The sequence below is a fragment of the Hemiscyllium ocellatum genome, chromosome 10 (genome assembly GCF_020745735.1).
Source record: "Hemiscyllium ocellatum isolate sHemOce1 chromosome 10, sHemOce1.pat.X.cur, whole genome shotgun sequence".
In the NCBI taxonomy this organism is placed as follows: domain Eukaryota; kingdom Metazoa; phylum Chordata; class Chondrichthyes; order Orectolobiformes; family Hemiscylliidae; genus Hemiscyllium; species Hemiscyllium ocellatum.
Genome location: NC_083410.1, coordinates 22,978,727 through 22,998,275, shown reverse-complemented (window position 1 = coordinate 22,998,275; position 19,549 = coordinate 22,978,727). Strand labels below are relative to the sequence as shown.

Here is a 19,549-nt window from a genome sequence, read left to right as displayed (position 1 = left end):
ATATAATCTAAATCAGGAGAGAAAAAAAGTAGCACAGGACTGTATTGCACCTGAGAATAGTCACTGACTTAGCTCAGTTTTAACTGGCCACTTTGACAGCCAAAAGGATATAAAATACTGATTCAAAAATTAAGATGGAATGCACCAAGCTTTATATAAAAATGCAATGGCTGGCTCGAGTTCAGAATATTCCTAAGAAAATGGGGAGTTGTAACTAAACAAAATACTCATTGTATTTTCAATATTTACTCACAGCTGTCAGAAACAAAAAAAGACAAAATTAAAAAGTATAAATCAAGATTACACATGGAGGATCATAGAATAATTTATACAAAAATGAATAGCCAAACAATACCCAAAAACCTCAATGTTGATTACAACAGGCTAAATTATACAGACAATAAAATTTTATTTGACTGTGTGAAGGAAGATGAAGCATGAAAATATATTAAGCTCCCTCACCGAGGTAATACGCAAGGTTTAAGTATGTCCATGTTCCAACCTCAACCTGCTCCCCTTCAGAGCTAGGGAGAGATTATTAGATCTGTAGAACCAAGCTGGCTGCAGAAACATTATCACCACCACCTACAGTCTGGTAGACCTCTGTACATACCAGCACTGGAGCAACACAAATTTCATAGTTGTCCTCCTCCCAGCAAGAAACAGGGCGATTTTCTTCAAGTGGAATTTTCTTACTCCCTTGCTCACGGCTTATAGAAAAAGAATCATCCATTATCAACTTGGCTTTGCTGGTGTCAATATTTGGTGAGCCACAAACATGGCGATGTGCAGTCAGTGAAGCTTTGGCAGCTGCTGACATGGTGTTTCTCCAAGAAGACCCTTTAGCAATAATGATTGCCTGGAAAGCAAGAGTATGAACATGCAGACGTGTCAGTCTGCGGTTTGCGCTTGTTACTTCCTGAGAATTTAAGATACGATATACATCCCGCATCTGATCAAGTACATTTGCTACTCTCGGGTAAGGGTCAGATAAGACAGTGATATTGGATCCCTTTAACATGCTAAGTAGATTGGGTAACTCTTGTTCATTCATTCCTAAAGAATCTACATGAGTAATGACATAGGATAAAAGTTTGCTCAGAACACTGCGATCCACAAAAGAGGCCATCTCAAAATGGATTCCAGTGGTGCGATCAATTGATAAAAGGAGATCCTGGAGCAATCTTAACCGCGTATCAAGTTGACCTGTAAAAGAAAAAAAAATGTTAATTCATCATAATGAATTATTTAGGGAATTCTAATAGTTCTGTAACTAAACTATGATATTTTTGGCATGGAGTGCACAATGAAGTAAAGCTATATCAATTTCCTCAACCAACCCAACAAAAATTGCAAACATTTCTCCACAATTGCAAAACAAGCAGAAAATAAAATTGCTCATTGTTCAAACAACTATCAAGCTATTGTGCAATATGCAGAGATTGGGAATTTAACCCTATGATAATTTGGTTTTAGAGTGTGATAAGTAGATGGAGGTGGGGGTAATGGTGATAGGTCAGAGAGGAGGTCACTTCCAATTAATAAAATAGTGGCTGCCCCATGGCTGACCAACTCCCCCTCCTACTCCGCCACTCATGCAGGTCCTGAACATCCTCCATCGCCACTCCCTAACCATCCGATGCCTGGAGGAAGAATGTCTCATCTTCTGCCTCGGGACCCTCCAACACCACGGCATCAATGTGGATTTCACCAGTTTCCTCATTTCCCCTCCATCGACATTATCCCAGTTCCAACCTTCCAGCTCAGCACTGCCCTCATGACCTGTCCATCTTTCTCCCCACCTATTTGCTTCACTCTCCTCACCTCCATCTACCTATCGCACTCTAAGCTACCTTGCCCCCACCCCCCAGCCCCAACCATCTCACCACCCCCTCAGCTCTCAGCTTCATTTCTGATGAAGGGCTTTTGCCTAAAACATGGATTCTCCTGCTCCTTGGATGCTGCCTGATCTGCTGTGCTTTTCCAGCACCACACACTCAACTCTGATCTCCAGCACCTGCAGACCTCAATTTCTATTTTTGAAAAGGAGAAAGTAAGTACATACAAAAAAACTACTGGAGAGAGAAAAGGCTCAACAGCAATAGAGAAATAAAGTCTGTTGCAAGAATTGAGCATGTTTTGTCGGGAAAGACACACAGATTCAAGTTAGATAGCATTATCTGACAAGGAGTGGTTGATTGTAATTGTATTCAGCCATGTTGCTTTGCACAATCAGAATCTGAAAGACAGTGTCCATAAGTAGCTTTCAAATTACTAGCTAGATAAATTATGAGTTATTTATGGATAATGCAACAACTTCAGATCCAAACACAAAAATTATTTGTGATTAGAAGCATGCCACTTTTGCATTAGTATTGCATAAACAGCATCTGTGGCCCACTGCTGAAATACTATGAATGATATAAAGTTGTATGTGTGCAGCAGATACAAACTAAAAACGTGCCACAGTAAATTAGACATGTCTACATACAACATTTTAACTGAGCGGAATGTCAGTAACTCTTATTAATTTCTATAATTATAAAAACAAAGAGCTGTGTTTTTGTTTGATTTCTCACATATTAAGTGCTGGGAGAAACTCAGCAGGTCTAGCAACATTTGGAGTGACAGAAAAACTTAATGCTGCAAGTCCAGTGACTCACAATGTTAACAGTTTTTCTCTATGGATGTTGCCAGTGCTGAGTTTCTCCCGGAACTTTGTCTTTAATTTTTTTTTAAGTTTTACAAGTTTTACAAGTCGAGTCTTATTCTATCAGAATTTCATCATCATTGGGAGTCCTCAAAAAAGAATTCCAAATATTTTCTCTCAGATTTTGATTTGGGTGGCTTACAGCAGCTTACCATGCAAACGCTAATGGAAATTAAGTGGGTAACAACTAGTACTATTCATTTGCTCAAATTCTTGCCAGGTCAATTCTCAGAATTGTACATTCTGGCCCAACGTCTCAAAGGTAACTGGAAAAGTGAAGGTGAACAAAAAGTCTGGTACATTAATGCAAGATTCAACTACCAAATGGTTTCTTTCTTAGGGTCAGTTTCAAATCTAGGCTGCTTTGATAGCTATAATAAGATTTACTTAAATATTTACCATCAAAAAGGTCAAAATTCATTCTATCTGTACAGGTTATTAACCTAATTGATCAATATAGTATTACTTTTGAAAGTTTTTAAACCACATCCCCTTCTAACTCAAATCCAATACAAAATGCTACACCACTTACTTCATGGTAGTCAATTAAATAATTGCTGCTGAATGCAGCAGTTTTTTCTTGAACAGCATTCAATGTGGACAAGAACACTTGTGTCTTTAACCACCGGTTAAAAGGATATTTATGTTAAAACAGTTGTCCTTTAACTGTCAAGTTTCATTCAGAAACTAGGGTCTTAAACATGAACAAAGGAAACTAAGTAAATGAGGGGCAAATTGACTATGGTGGATTGGAAAAACACATTACAACAATTGTTGGTAGACAGGTAACATCTAGTTTTTAAAGAAATAGTACATGATCTATAATAGATATATACCCCACCTAGGCACAAACACCTAAAGAAAGAGATGAATCAAACAACTAATTCAAACAAAAGGTGTTAAAGACTATATTTAATTAAATGGAAGTTATTAAGAAAAAATGTCAAGCCAGGGTACTGGGAACAATTTCAAACCCAGCAGAGGGCCACTGAGAAACAGATGAAGAAAAGAAATAAGAATGTGAATGTAAGCCAACAAGAAATATAGCCTGTAAAAGTTTCATAAAGTGTGTGGAAAGAAAAAGAAATAGCTCAGACAAAATGAGCACATTAAAAGTTGAGAGAGGAGAACAAAGAAATTTTAGAGAAACAAAGCAATTAAATTGGTTTGTTTTCACAAAGATACAGAAATCCTCCCAGAAATACTGGGTTTTAAAGAACTTGTGAATCTGAGGAACTCAAAAATATTTGAAGTAATATCTATTTATTAATTCTAAAGTTAACAGAGGGTCACAAATTCCATGAATCAGAACAACTGTATTCCAGTGTTGAAGGAAGTGACTACAGTGGTAACCAATGTCTGTATTGTTTAAGATTCTGGAGATTCTGGTAAGGCTCCAGCAGAATAGGAAGTAGCAAATATAACCCAACCACTTAAGAGAAGAAGGAGGGGGATTAAATAGGAACTACAGATCTGTTAGTTTAATGTTAGAAACAGGGAAGTTGAAAGAGTCTATTTTAAAGGATGCAATATCTAAAGAATTAGATAATAGAGAGACTGCTAAAATTGGGCAGAGCTATGAATACATAAAGAGAAATAGTGTTCGACAACTTGGGAAATTTGAGGATTTCACTTGCAGCATGGATAAAGGAGAACCAATAGAAGAGATGCAATCGGATTTTTAGAAGGTTCTTGATAAAAGTCCCATACAGGAAGTTAGTAAACAAAATTGGAACACATGGGATGGAGTGCATGGATTGTGAATTGAATCAAAGGAAGCAGAGGATAGAATTAAAAAGATAATTCTTAGGATGACTAGCTGTTACTAGTCAGGTTATTTACAATCTAAATACAATTTAAAACTGTAACATTTTCAAATCGCTAATGATGAAAGCAGAAAGGAATACATGTTGAAGAGGATGTATGGAATCTACAAATAGGCGAAGGGTGATTGGGCTAAAAATATGGATTATATATGGAATGTCATGTGAATAAATGTGAAGATATCCACTTTGGTAAAGGAACTTTTTAAAAATCTGCCTTGAAGAGGGAGAGATTGGGAAGTGTTGGTGGCCAAAAGGACCTGAGTATTCTGGTTTATGATCACAAGAGGTTACATGCAGGTATAACAAGCAATTCAAAAGGCAAATGGTATGTTTGCCATCATAAAGAGATTTGATCATAAAATATCTTGCTGCGATCATATCAAGCCTGAGAGTGGGACCTCAGAGTAATAAAGTCATAGAGTTGAACAGCACGGAATCAGACTCTTTGGTCCAACCCATCCATGTTGACCAGATATCCGAAATTAATGTAGTCCCATTTGCTAACATTAGGCCCATATCACTCTAAAACAACCATTCCTATTCATATACCCTTCCAGATGCCTTTTAAAATGTTGTAATCTACCAGCCTCCACTACCTGCTCTGGCAGCTCACTCTATACATGTACCACCCTCTGCGTGAAGTTGCCCCTAAGGTCCCTTTTAAATTTTTTGCCCCTCTCACGCTAAACCTATGCCCTCTAGTTCTGCAGCGCCCCACCCCACCCCACCCCGAGGAAAATACCCTGTCTATTTATCATATCCAATCCCCTCACGATTTTATAAACCTCCAAGGGTCACTCCTCAGCTCCGATGCTGCAGGGAAAACAGCCCCAGCCTATTCAGCCTCTTCTTCTAGCTCATCTTGAGTATTTGAGAGTGTTTTGGACAACTTAAGAAAGAACATACTGTCAGTGGATTCAATGGAGGTTCACCCGACTAATTCCTGGGGCAGCAGGCTTTTTTAAATTAAGAGATTGAGGAGACCTGGTCAGTATTATCCAGAGCTTCAAACAAAGAAGAGTGGTTGTTCTGAAACTTATGAAATTAGTCTATGACATGACAAGAAGAAGAGATGTTTCCCTAGCTAGTCAGTCTAGAACTAGAAGACAATTACAGAATAAGGATTAAGCCATTTAAGACAAAGAGGAACTTCTTCACTCAGGATGGAAAATCTTTGGGAGTTTTCTACCGGAGATGTATGTGGAAGCTCACAGTTTGTTCAAGGCAACAATCAACACATTTCTAGAGATGAATGGCAGCAAGGGATATAGTGTGACAAAATGGCACTGACTCAGGTGACTAGCTATAATCAAATTGAATGGCTGTGCAGGCACGGTGGGCTGAAAGGCCTACTCCTGTTCCTACAACTCCACTCCAAAATAAGTAACTACTATTATGCAATCATTAAAAAGAACGTTGAATTTTGTAAAATTCAAATAATGCTTTAAAAGTTTGTTTCAAGTGCTTCAATTTGTTACTTCAACATAACACACTGAAGCAGCATAAACCATGCTAATTAATTCATGCATTAATGTTGAATGCAAAACTAGCAATTGCATTGTCTTTTCAACAACACAACTGGATTTCTTTATTCTTGTATGTTAATTGTAAGTACAGTTTAGTTTGGATCTTTTAAAACGCAAAGACGCAAAGATTCAAGGACCCTTACCAAAACACATTGCAACTGTATCTTCGGAAAACTGTATCTTTGATCTGAGGGTTGTGTATGTAAACACAGCACATAATAAAGCTTTCAATACAAGAGCATTTAATAATTACCAGTTATCTTATGAAATGCTTAAGTTCAAGGGCGTGCAAAAGGAAAAGTCAAACATTTACATTAAAAACTGTGGAAGTATTAAGAACTTGGCAAACTGTTTCATGAATAGATATTTGACCAAGGTAAAAACTATCTTGGCTCTTAGCGTCTCGCTTTAGTGGGAAAAGTACTGGAGAGAGAGACTGGAGGTTGTGTAATTATAATTTGATGAAATATAGGGAGTATATCATAGGCTCGTTAGTGGGGGAGCTTCCTGAGCTCATTGGCTTCTCTGTCCTTGAGCAACAAAGCAATAGCTGCACTGTGCTTATCTTGATCTTGAATTATTGTGGAATGCAGAATGTAAGCAAAGTTATTTGCATCATTGCATTCATTGACTGTTCAGTTCTGGAGAGTGCTGATGGACGGTGGAGACTATCTCAGCCTCTCCATGAATTCATGACAAATGAAGCTTCTTGAAACAAGACTGCAAGTCTCAGACTAAGTAATTTCCTCGACAAAAGCCAACACAATGCATTATGGCTTCTTTGCACCTAATCATTTAGCAAACAAACAGAAGAAAGTAACTTTCAAGCTAATGACAGGTTTTACTGAACTGCTGGCCAGGCCAGCATTAATTACCCATCTCCAATTGTGATGGCGAAAGCATGGGGAATTGCAGTTGTTGGGGGTTGAAAGACAAAGTGCTGCTGTGAAGAAGTTAGTTCCAAGATTTTGAATCAGCAACAGGAAACAGACAATGATACAGCTCCAAATCAGAATGGTGCAAGACTTGAAGGGGGAAACTTGCAGGCATGGCATTCTCTTATCCTTGAGTCAGTACTGCTTGTGGGTTTGAAAGATGCTGTTGAAGGACCATGCTGTTGAAACTGAGCAGTGTGTCTTGGAGATGACAAACATTGTTGCAACTGTGCACCAGTGATGCAGAAAGTGAATGTTGAAGGTGCTGGATTGAGTGGCAAATGGCAAGTTCTTTTTTCTCTGGATGGGTCAAGCTGGAGTGTAGTTAAAGCTGGACACAAGGCAAGTGGCAGGTGTTCCATCACACCCTTGATTTGTAGATGGTAACACATGGAGTTATTTACCACAGAGCTGCTCTTGTGATTTATGTCTTCATGTCTGGTTCTGATCAGCAGCAACTCCCAGAATGGAGGATTCAGCAATTGTGATTCCACTGAATTTGAAGGAGCAATTGTCAAGTCCTCCGTTTGGACATTACTGGGTTCCAAATGATTTTTCCTTTATACTAGAAGATTGTTATGGCCTGGCACTTCAATGGTACATATGTTATTTGCCATTTATTAGCCCAAACGTTGCTGCTGTCCAGATCTTGTTGCATTTGGACAACCTATTTCAATATTGAAGGAATTATAATTGATGTTTACTTCTGATCGTAAGATGAAAGGAAGGTCATTGATGATGAACCAGCTGAAGACTGTTGATATCCTGGAAATGAGACGACTAGCTTTCAACAACCAGAATTATTTGCCTTTGAGCTAGAATGACTCCAATCAGATTTTTCCCCCTCAGTTTCCATCAACTCTTTTTCAAGGATACAATACTATACACAGTCAAATGTTGCCTTGATGTCTAGGTCAGTTACTCACAACTTATCAGTTCAGTTCTTTATCCATGTTTTGGCAAAGGCTGTAACGAGGTTAAGAGTTGGCCCTTGCTGAACCCAAACTGAGCACGTGAGTAGGTTATTGCTTTTCGAAACTTCAGAATGTGACTGAGCAGAAAATATCTACTTGCTCATTGAAAAGGGTACTGGAAAACATTTCAAAAAATAGGTTTCAGGCCACTGCCTCCAACTTCTCATAAACCTCCACAAAAACATTAGTGAGACAAAGGAAACAGCTCAAGGAGTTTATAAAGAGTCAGAGGTATACAGCATGGAAGCAGGTCCTTCTATTCACCCCATCCATGCCATATAAATAAAGTATGACTGTGTTAACACTTGGTTTTCTAATGATGTGTGCATGGAACAAAATGTACTCATATTTTAAGTCAAAAAGATGAGACGTTATAAAAGGCAGCAAACATCCAGGTTCCATTCTTGCATAAATGTTACTCAGTCCATATGAGAACAGATCTCATTTTGGCACCTCCATACTTGTAATACTGCTGAGAAACGGATTCTATAAATCACCAGCAAACTGTGCCATCACTCCTTGGTACTCTGTTGTATTTCTCTGAACAGAAAAAGAAAATCTGATCACACCTGGATTAGAAACTTGATCTTTAGTAACTGTACGAAGTTCAGGGAAAGATGTTCTATTGATAATATTAACATTTTTTTTTAAATCAAGCTTTACTTTCAATAACTTTAATTTCAGTTTCCATCACCAGCAATGTAACTCTGAATCTTAATCTATACACTTGTAACTGAAACTGCAAGAACTTGTGGAAAATTCTCTTCCTTATAAATTGCAATTTGACATCATAATTCAACCACATTTACACTCACCTGGTGTAAAGGGAAAATTATCCATCATTTGAAGCCCACTAATTATCAGTAGCGATGGCTTAAACTGCTGGAGTTGTGCCTGAAAGTCTTCAAGTGACTCCAAAATAGGATTGGAAGTGTCATGATGGACTATGAACCTAAGGAGATCAAATAGTTGATTATTTTCAGGTGGTTAAAACTGTCAAGTATAGTTAAGTACATTTATGCAACCATAATGATGGGTGAAATCTACTCCTCTTGAAAAGCAATGAGCAAGGTGGTCACAGGGGAAGACAATTCACTTAAATGTCATCACCCGCTTTGGCTGCAATTAATTTAAGTTTAGGCAGGGTAAAAGATGAGCTGAATAGTTTCTGGGGTGGGGTCATTTGGTGTACACTAATTTTGAAACAGAGTACCTGAGCCCACCCTTTGCTCTCAAATCTGAACCCATGCCTTATTTAAAGCCCAACCACAAAACCACAGTCCAAACTCAAACATTTGGCATTTCCAGGAGGGATCCTTCAAGTTACAAATCCAAGGGTGGTGGCCAGGCAGCAGCATATCCTCCACTGTGGTGCTGCCAACCTCTGGTTGGCCAGTAGCTCCAGATGGGCAGGACTTCCTGCCACAAGGTGCCAGAAGATCTAACAGGCTACCTCCCCTTAGGAGGTAATGAAAACTCTCAACTTTAGAATTATTCTGAAAATCCCAATGTTAGTTTTCAGCTTTACTCTTTCAGCTGAATTATAACAATCATTTTGTGCTAAATTCAAAACATGTTTTGTTACAGGTACATGTATTTGGAAAGGCAAGGACTGTTTAGGGATAGTCAATATTGCGTGGAGGAAATAGTGTCTCACTAACCTGATTGAGTTTTTTGAATAAGTGACAAAAAAAATTGATAAAAGCAGAACAGTGGATATAGTACGTATGGATTTTCACAAGGTGTTCAAAGTTCCGCACAATAGACTGTTTAGCAAGGTTAGATCGCATGAAATCCAGGGACAGCTAGCCATTTGGAAACAAAATTGGCTCAAAAGGTAGGTGATAAGAGGGTGGTGATGCAGGGCTGCTTTTTCAACTAGAAACATGTGACCAGAGATGTGGCACAAGGATCAGTGCTGGGTCCACTGCTTTTCGTCATTTAGATAAGTGATTTGGATGTGAACATAGGAGGTATAGTTAGTAAGTCTGTAGCTGACACAGAAGTTGGAGGTGGACAGCAAAGGTTTCTTCAGATGAACAAAGGGACCAAGGTATGGCAGATTGATTTTAGATAAATGTGAGGTGTTGCCTTTGGGCAAGGCAAATCAGGGCAGGACTTACACACTTCATGGTAAGGTCCTGAGGAGCGTTGCTGAACAAAGAAACCTTGGAGTGCAGATTCATAGTTCTTGAAAGTGGAGTCTCAGGTATGTAGGATAGTGAAGATGATATTTAGTATGACTTCCTTTACTTATCAGAGCATATTGCAACTGTATAAGAGATTGGTTAGGCCACTTTTGGAATAGTGTGTGCAATTCTGGTCTCCATAGAGTTGGACCAAAAGGGTCTATTACCATACCGTAGATCTCTATGACTATGTCTGTCAAACTCTTACCCATTTACACTGCTCAAATAAAAATGAATCACTGCCGGTGATCTTATAGTGATAGATGTAGCTTCATCCCATCTCTGGAGCAGAACATCAAAGTATTGGGAACTTGTCCCAGGGCAGACATGAAAAGATTAGCCTGACCTTCCTTCCTAAGTTGTCACCTGAGCTCCGCATGGTGATGCATTGAAAGGATGCACTAAACAGAAAAAGCCTCTTTGTACACACTAAAGTAATGCCAGATGTAACAAACAGTGGCAGGGGGATAAAGTACAACTGCAGATGTATCAAAGTAGATGGTGAAAATTTGGAACAATTAAAATGAAAATCAAGGATTTTAAATATAAAACTGATATGTAATGCTTTCAGAGGCATTTTGTTTTACTAAGTCAATGAAATACGTTTGAGTGAATGATGAGCATGCAAACTAGCTTACATTTATTTACTAAAACTGAATGGTCTTTTGGTTAATTACCCTATGACAATTTGTGCAAACTGATTTTACACACCTGTTTGCTCTTCTCGACACTAGTTTCCCCCATTTGGCACCAGTTGAGTACTCTAGAATTAGGTGAATGTCAGTTTCATCTACAGGTTTGCTTGTAACTAGAAAGGAAGAGTTGTTTGAAGAGGTCAAGAATTTTAGTTTGTTGTAAAGTGATCATCAAGTGTATTATATAGCCAAAACATCAACATTATAATCAGCTCCATGCCAATTAGGTTAAATATTTTAGAAGCTCCACTCATTATCCTGAGCTTAGAACATATCTTACAATTAGACACAGATGCAGTTAACATCACAAATCAGCTCAATCTTATTAAATGGGATGAATGACCTAGTTCTGGTCCCATTCTTATTATCTTATAGGACCTCATTGGCAAAATTTGAGATTGACCGAAATTTGGGTACATGAAGGGGCAAGAAAATAAAAAGCACAACGAAAATGAGATTCCACCATTCATTCCCACATAAGGACAACATTACCCCTAAACTGCTAGGCCACACTGCAACCTAAAGATAGAGAGTAAGGCTTCCTGATAGAGTATAGTGAAGGCATATGGCCACAAAAGAAAAATAAAGAGATCAGGCATAACAACTAATTTAAAGAGGAACTCTGACGTGAAGGCATCATTATCACAACCATAGAGTCAAGTCATATTTCACACTCGTCCTTTCAACTGAGGAACTGGATATGGCTATTGACTTTTTCGAAAAAGTTTTTTAAGCTCTCAAGAAGTTATGGTACGTTACTCTTCAAATGAAAAATATCTTCACAGACAAAAAAGCTAGAATCACAAGGTTCAATCCAGAGACAGGTTTTACTGGAGTGGAATTAGAACTAAACACTGAAAGTGAGGACTGCAGATGCTGGAGTCAAGATTAGTGTGGTGCTGGGAAAGCACAGCAAGTCAGGCAGCATCTGAGGAACAGGAGAATCGACATTTCGGGCGTAAGCCCATCATCAGGAATAAGGCTAGTGGGCCAGGGCTGAGATATAAATGGGAACGGGCTGGGGTGGGTAGCTGAGAAAGTGATTGGTGGATGAAGGTGAGGGAGAAGGTGGTAGGTCAGAGGGGGGAAATGATAGACAGGTACAGAGGGCGGAGCCAAGTTGGAGGCTTGGGACTGAGTTAGTAGGGGAGGGGAAAATGAGGAAGCTGTTAAAATCCACATTTATCCCATGTGGTTGCAGGGTCCCTCCACCACCTCCAAATGAACCCCACTGCCAATAATATATTTCCCTCCCCACCCCTATCAGCGTTCTGGAGAGACCATTCCCTCCGCGACTTCCTCGTCAGGTCCACGCCCTCCACCAGCCCACACCCCATTCCTGGCACCTTTCCCTGCCACTGCAGGAAATGCAAAACCTGCGCCCACATCACTCCCCTCTCCTCCATCCAAGGCCCCAAGGGATCCTTCCACATCGGTCAAAAATTCACCGTACCTCTACCAATGTCATGTACTGCATCCGGTGTGGTATCCTCTACATCGGGGAGACAGGACGCCTTCTTGTGGATCATTTCAAAGAACATCTCTGGGATACCCGCACCCACCAACCCTTCCACCTCATGGCTGAACACTTCAACTCCCCTCCCACTTAGTCAGGGAGATGCAGGTCCTGGGTGTCCTCCACCACCAAACCATTACCACTTGAAGCCTCATATTCTGCCTTGGGACCCTGCAACCACATGGGATAAATGTGGATTTCGTCAGCTTCCTCATTTCCCCTTCCCCCCCCACATTATCTCAGTCCCAAGCCTCCAACTCAGCACCACTGTCCTGACCTATCCATCACTCCCCCCTCTGACCCAATACCTTCTCCCTCACCTTCATCCACCGAATTGCTTTCTCAGCTAGCTAACCATCCCACCACTCCACTCCCATTTATCTCTCAACCCCGGCCCACTAGCCTCATTCTTGATAAAGGGCTTATGCCCGAAAAGTCAATGCTCCTGCTCCTCAGATACTGCCTGACCTGCTGTGCTTTCCCAGCAACACACTCTAGAACTAAACACAGCCACTTACTATTACAGAGTACTCTACATTTCTTCAAATTAAAATGGCAAATTGGTGACCTGTGTATCATCTGGGTAGAAACACAATCAGCATTAATTTAAATTAAAATTTTGTTTGTTCTGGCTCTATTACTAAACAAAACATTTATCTCCAAAGCCAGTCGTTTTCTAAATAATGGTCACTAGGAGGTATGCAATAGCAACTCAGTATGACTAATCTAAATTTCTTTTTAATCCCATTCTGATTGAGTGTACAAAACCTTATCAGAAGTGCAGCATTTACCCAACTGCATGCATTAAATTGTAAACTAAAGAGGATATAATGCCAAACAAATGTACTTTGTCTTTTTCAACTACCAATTTTGACATTTAATCATTAATTTCCCAATTAAAAACACCACCAGTTAAGATCACAAACAACCCAGCAACCTCTATACCCCAACGATTTGATCTCTGACTGAATGTGCAGTGATTGATCATATTTCACTGTTTTATTTCCCCTCTATTCCTTACCCTCCTGCTTTCAATTGCAAGGACTATCCATTAGTGTCCTTCATAATTGTCAATTACCTAATACATTCTTAATTCCTGAATTAGTCATTCTGTTAAAGTCATGTCTCAATCTCATCTGTCCATCTTTTACTAGCACTCAAAGTACAACGTTATTGTTTGTTACCCAGCATGTTAACAAAAGTCCAACTACTGCAAATTGGCAGCATTATGAAAGAAAGGAAGACTTCAATCAACAGGACAAAGCTCTTGGCCTTGAGATTCTACAGATTGTTACACGCAAATTAAACTGTGTTAAGATCCTCTGTTGATCCTCCACCCTCCGCTACCATAAACTCCAGCTTTTTGTCCAAAGCTCTGCAGCTAAGTGTCTCGCCATATATTAACGGTGCTCACATCATTCCTTCCTTTATTGTTTTTTAGCCTGTGACCAGAGGTGTTCCACTTCTGTTTGTCACCTATATAAATGATTTAGAGGAGGATATAGAAAGCATGCTTAGTAAGTTTGTGGATGACACCAAGATTGGTGGTACAGTGAACAGTAAAAAAGTTATCGAAGGTGACAATGTGATTTGATCAACTGGGTCAATTGGCTGAAGAGTGACAGATGGAGTTAAATTTGGATCACTGAGAACATAGAACATAGAAAAGTACGGTACAGAACAGGCCCTTCCACCCACGATGTTGTGTGGAGTAATAATCCTAATCTAAAATAAAATAACCAAACCTACACACATCTCAATTCACCCCTGTCCATGTACACGTCCAGCAGTCACCTAATTGATAGTTGAAAACAAATACAAGACAATTACAATTAAAAGTAGGGCCTTGGGCAACACTGTAGAACAGAGACCTTGGGGTTCAGGTACATAATTCTGTGAAATTTGCAGTACACATAGATAGGTGGTAAAGAACTTGGTTAGCACACTATCTTACATTGCTCAGACCTTGGAGTAAAGGAATTAAGACATCACGTTGAGGCTGTACAGGATGTTAGTGAAGTCTCTTCTGGAACACTGTGCCCGGTTTTGGACTCAGTTTATAGGAAGGATATTATTAAGCTGGAGAGGATTCAGAAGATTACCAGGATGTTGCCGGGAATGAAGGTTTTGAGTTATAAGGACAGGTTGGGACTCTTCTCCACTGGTGCATCGGAGATTGAGCGATGGCCTTAGAGATTTATAAACTAATGAGGGGTATAGAAAGGGTGAACAGCTTGTGTCTTTTCAAATCTAGGGGGCATATTTTGAAGGTGAGAGGAAGAAGATCTAAAAAGATGAGGGACATTATGTTTTAAAAGCAATGGTTCGTCTGTGGAATGAACTTCCAGAGGAAGTGATGGACGAGAGTACAGTTACAATATTTAAAAGACCTTTAGATAAGTGCATGTATACGAAATGTTTAGAGGGATATGGGCCAAACACAGGCAGGTGGAACTACTTTAGCTTGGGATTATGGTCAGCATGGACTGAAGGGTCTGTTTTGTGCTGCATGACACTGTGACCTTCACTGATTCCTGCCATTCCATTAAAATTGTCATTCCCATCTTTAAGACCCTCCAAAATCAAGTTGCAATCTTATTTCAGAGAATTCCTTCAACCTTACACTGCTCTCAACTTTTATTCCTCCAATTACTGCTCAACCATGCCTGTAAAGAAAATTTTAGTAGCTTGGCTTTTTTTGACAACTCTCTCCACAAACCTCATTGACTAATTCTCAAAACTGAAGCTGACTTTGTTACACAATTCATACCAATTCAAATTATTGATCAGGACATATTTGTTTGTGAGTCAGAGCCACTTTGGGGTATTCAATGAATGTGCTCAACTAAGCTGTTCACATGGACTGGTGTTTAAGATTATACATGTGCTTAAGTCAAATATGACTTTATTGCTACAAACCAGTCACGTGCTCTTGAAGGACCTCAATAAGGTCAGGTGTAAGACGACTCCCAATGAGTACTTCACATCCTTCCTTGGCAAGACGATTCGCCATGACCGGTGCATTTCCACCTAATGACCAACGTACTCGAGGAAGACCCTGGGTAGCTTTCACCAACTTACGAAACAATGTATCATTGGAAATAAAGCGTCTGAAAATAAAAAAAATTATAATGACATTAAGGTGTAAGAATACAATCTAAGAATTTTAAAATAGGAGGCTACTTTCAGCTCATAACTGCACTACCTCTGAAAGTTGTTATGTAGTCTTGACTCATCATCATGAAAAATAATTTTACTCTACTGTTATTTTCTGCCTTATTCTACCTTCTCTATGACACCTCATGTCTTGCACGGAGTCTGATATTTATTCAATCAGCACTTTAGTTAGGAATTCAAACTGTCTTAATATTGCCGGCCTGATTCAAAACCATTTTGATTTCATAATAGAGTACCTCCACATTGTCAAGCTTTTCTTGTTTGTACGAAAAGAACCCAGAGATCTGCAGTCACTTTCCAAAGTAAAAAGTCACACCAAAAACAATTTAAGTAAATATCTCTCCAATACTTTCCACAGTGTTAACATGTTTCAACAACAAAAGTAAAGTCAACCACTTCACACTTACAATGAAATTACAAATGAGTCAAAATCGGATAATCCAAAATTCTATAATTGTAGCAAATGGTTAGCCACTCCCCATGGCAAAAAAGGATATCCATCTATTGGATTTCCTAAAGTCAGTCAAAGTTAGAAACTCAACTCCAGATTAGTCAAATTAGTGCAAAAAGATGAGAAATTTAAAAATGCTGTTGCTTGAAGACAAAATGAAATTGACACAGCAAGTGGAAAACCAAGGGGCAAACTAAATAATGGATGTCATTAAGGAGTGGGAGATTCCACTGTCAAGTTTCGTCAACCATCCTGAAGCAAAAGGCCATCATTTTAGAACTAATAGGCATTCCCTCCAGCAAAGAAGATGTTGAGAACGGTTATCTTTTCAAAAGTTTGATCAATTTCACAAACATGGCTCAATGCAGCTCAAGCAGAAATATGTTTCATCGCCAGCAGGAAAGGAGAGTCATCCTAGGGTACCTCCGACTGCAACAAAGCAACATGCTGCATTCAAGCCAGGCAGGACTTAAAACTAAAATCGTCTGATTCAATGTCAGACGTGTAATCCATTATGCCACTGGGCTGACCCACCAAAGAGGTCACCTGCAGTAATGAACATCTGGACTAATTCACAGCAAGAGATAGCATCTCCATTACATCATAAGCGATGAGGCTGTAATAATTAGTGGCTGCATTCCTTCTAAGCTATGAAGTCACTGAAAAGGCAAACATATGCCAATTATGGTATCAACTTCCAGTTCCAGGAATCAATGCCCCACATGGACCTCAGGTCTGTGCAACCAAAATAATTTAGAAGAAACCCATGGTTAGGGGTGCAGGAGGATTTTGTACTACAGCCCAAAAACAAAACACATTTGACTGCACTAAACAACATTGTGGACTGTATCACACTCACCAAAAGAACACAAGCTAAGCAGAAATTTCACAGCCAATTCCCAACATATTTCCATGTCTTTTACCTGGCAAATTCAGGCCATTATAATGCGCAAACTGATGGAAAAAATGAAGAAATTTTTCTCATTTCATACCACATTCCTGCTTTCACTTGCTTGTTCTTCGCTGACTTTGAGCACACTTGTAGACAAATTGGGTTACACAAGGCCTTTCTTGGCCTTCTCAAAGCCCGAATTAACACAGCAGCCTGCTGCACTTTGATTTATTGTAGCTTTACTGTACATTGTACCTTTAACGTTATACTATATAACATGGTGATTAGTATTAGTAAACAAAGTTAGATATTGTAAGGTGATAATCAGAGCAGGTGATTGGACAACAGAAAGTTGGCATGACCACTGAATCCTCCACTGTCAAATCCTGGGGGTTACCATTGACCAAAAACTGCACTGGACTAGCCATAAACATTCTACAGGTACAGAGAAGGCCAGAGGTTAGGAATACTGCAGTGAGTAATTCACTTCTTGCTTCGCCAAAGCCGGTCCACCATCTGTGAGGCACAAATCAGAGATCCAATGGAATACTCTCCACTTGGCTGCATGAGTTCAGGACTAACAACACAGTCATAGAGTTATACAGCACTGAAACAAAACCTTCAGTCCAACTCGTCCACGCCGATCAAGAGTCCCAATTGCCTATGTTTGGTTCATGTCCCTCTAAACCTTTCCCATTCATGTACCTGTTTTTTTTAAATGAGATTAGATTAGATTCCTTACAGTGTGGAAAAAAGCCCTTCAGCCCAATAAGACCCGAAGAGTAACCCACCCAGACCCATTTCCCTCTGACTAAACGCACCTAACTATGGGCAATTTAGCACGCCAATTCACCTAACCTGCACATCTTGGGACTGTGGGAAGAAACCCACACAGACACTGGGAAAATGTGCAAACTCCACACAGACAGTCACCCAAGGCTGGAATTGAACCTGGGTCCCTGGCGCTGCGAGGCTACAGTGATAACCACTGAGCCACTTTGCCTCTGTCAAATTCACTACCATGTAGTGTTGTGGATATTGGGAAATTGAGTAAATTTGAAGAAAACAGGTTTTTAATTAGCAATGGGTTGGACCGTGGGCAGTTACAAGGAATTGAGAGATCTGCAATGATTGCATTAAATGGCAGAGCAGGCTCAAGGGACTGACTGATTTGCCTTCTGCTTCTAGTTATTTTCTTAAACAATTTCTTTGTGCCATTTCTTCTGCATGGACCCCCCCACCAGATTTTAAAATTTTCATGACTGCCTGCAATTGACCCACATTTGTTTTTGATCAGTTTTCTTTTGTGTGTATTTATAAAATCCTCCATAGTCAATGCATTTTTATGCTACATGCTATTTAACATGCACATTCTATTCTCCCTTTATTTATAAAAGTTCCTTGGCCTTCCTTACAGAATTATAAAATGCTCCCAAACCTTGGGTATAGTGCTATATGGCATGCTTAGAATCTCTTTCATTGTTCTTGAACTTCCTGTAGGCCATGTTTGACCTGACATTGTTTATTATAGAAATTCTCAAGATATTTCACATATGGCAATGACAGTGCTGTACCTTTTAAAAGGAATTGGGTGAAATAGAGTACCTGACCATCAATCTTATTAGAGGTTTCCTGAATCCACTGGAGGAACACAAGGAAGACATTAGACCTGAGAAGCATGATACTATTCAGAACAAAAACAGCCACTTGATTGGCATTTCATTCATAAACATGCAATCACAGTTCGGTAGCAGCAGTGTGTATCACCTACAAGATGCACTACAGAATTTCCTTAAGACTCCTTTGAAACACCTTCCAAAGCCATGACCACTACTATCCACAAAGACAAAAGCAGCAAATACATTGCAACACCATAACTGGCAACTATCCCTCCAACTCATTCACCATCCTGACTTGAAAATATATCATTGTTTTTTCAGTGTCACTGGGTAAAAATCCTGGAACTCCCTCCCTAATTGTTTTCCTAGGTCTACCTGCACCAGACGGATTACAGAAGTTCAAGGCGGCAGCTCACCAGCATATTTGTGAAAGTAAACTGAATTTGGGAATGAATGCTGGTCCAGTCAACATTGCTCAGACTTAGGACCTTATCGTCAGAAGGCATGGCCATCAATGAAATAATTAAAATAAAAAAGATGCATAAGTTGGCCAAAATCATAGGAATAATTCTGAGGGTTAAAATACAAAAGATTGCAGATATATGAGGAGGGGGAAACCATAGAGAGATTTAAAACAGTGGCTGAAAATTTTAGAACTGTGTGTTAATCAGGAACCAAAGTAAGTTAATGAACACAAGTGTGATATATAAAACAGGTTATGGCACAATAAAGAAAGTGACCAAAATATCATTCTAACTCGCAGCCTTTTATACCAAAACATTCTATCTTTAATTTCCAGCTCTACATCATTAATTATAAATAGTCCGTATCTGGCTACTGTTTGGCCAAATTAAAGCAAGACAAGTCACCAAGTTGCAAGTATATTTGACGCAAAATGGCTGACATTAGAAGTTAATAAAATCAGTCTGCATCACTACTGCTACTGTGACTTCTATCTATAGCTGTGCCAACAACTGACTACTGGTTCAAGTGTTACTTTGGATCAGGCCAGGAATAGTGCAAATTTTTGGCTCTTCTG

General features: G+C 39.4%; 1 protein-coding gene across 1 annotated transcript in view; it reads right to left on the bottom strand.

Annotated features, from left to right (window-relative positions):
- Positions 1-309: 309 nt before the first annotated feature.
- The window catches only part of adpgk2 (ADP-dependent glucokinase 2), a 38,180-nt gene continuing 18,940 nt past the window's right edge, over positions 310-19,549 (bottom strand). The window contains exons 3-6 of the mRNA XM_060831346.1: positions 15,291-15,481; positions 10,872-10,968; positions 8,787-8,923; positions 310-1,206 (exon numbers count right to left, since the gene is read on the bottom strand). Coding sequence (XP_060687329.1) covers positions 539-1,206; positions 8,787-8,923; positions 10,872-10,968; positions 15,291-15,481 — 1,093 coding nt within the window. The 3' untranslated portion in view covers positions 310-538. The remainder of the gene's footprint in view (positions 1,207-8,786; positions 8,924-10,871; positions 10,969-15,290; positions 15,482-19,549) is intronic.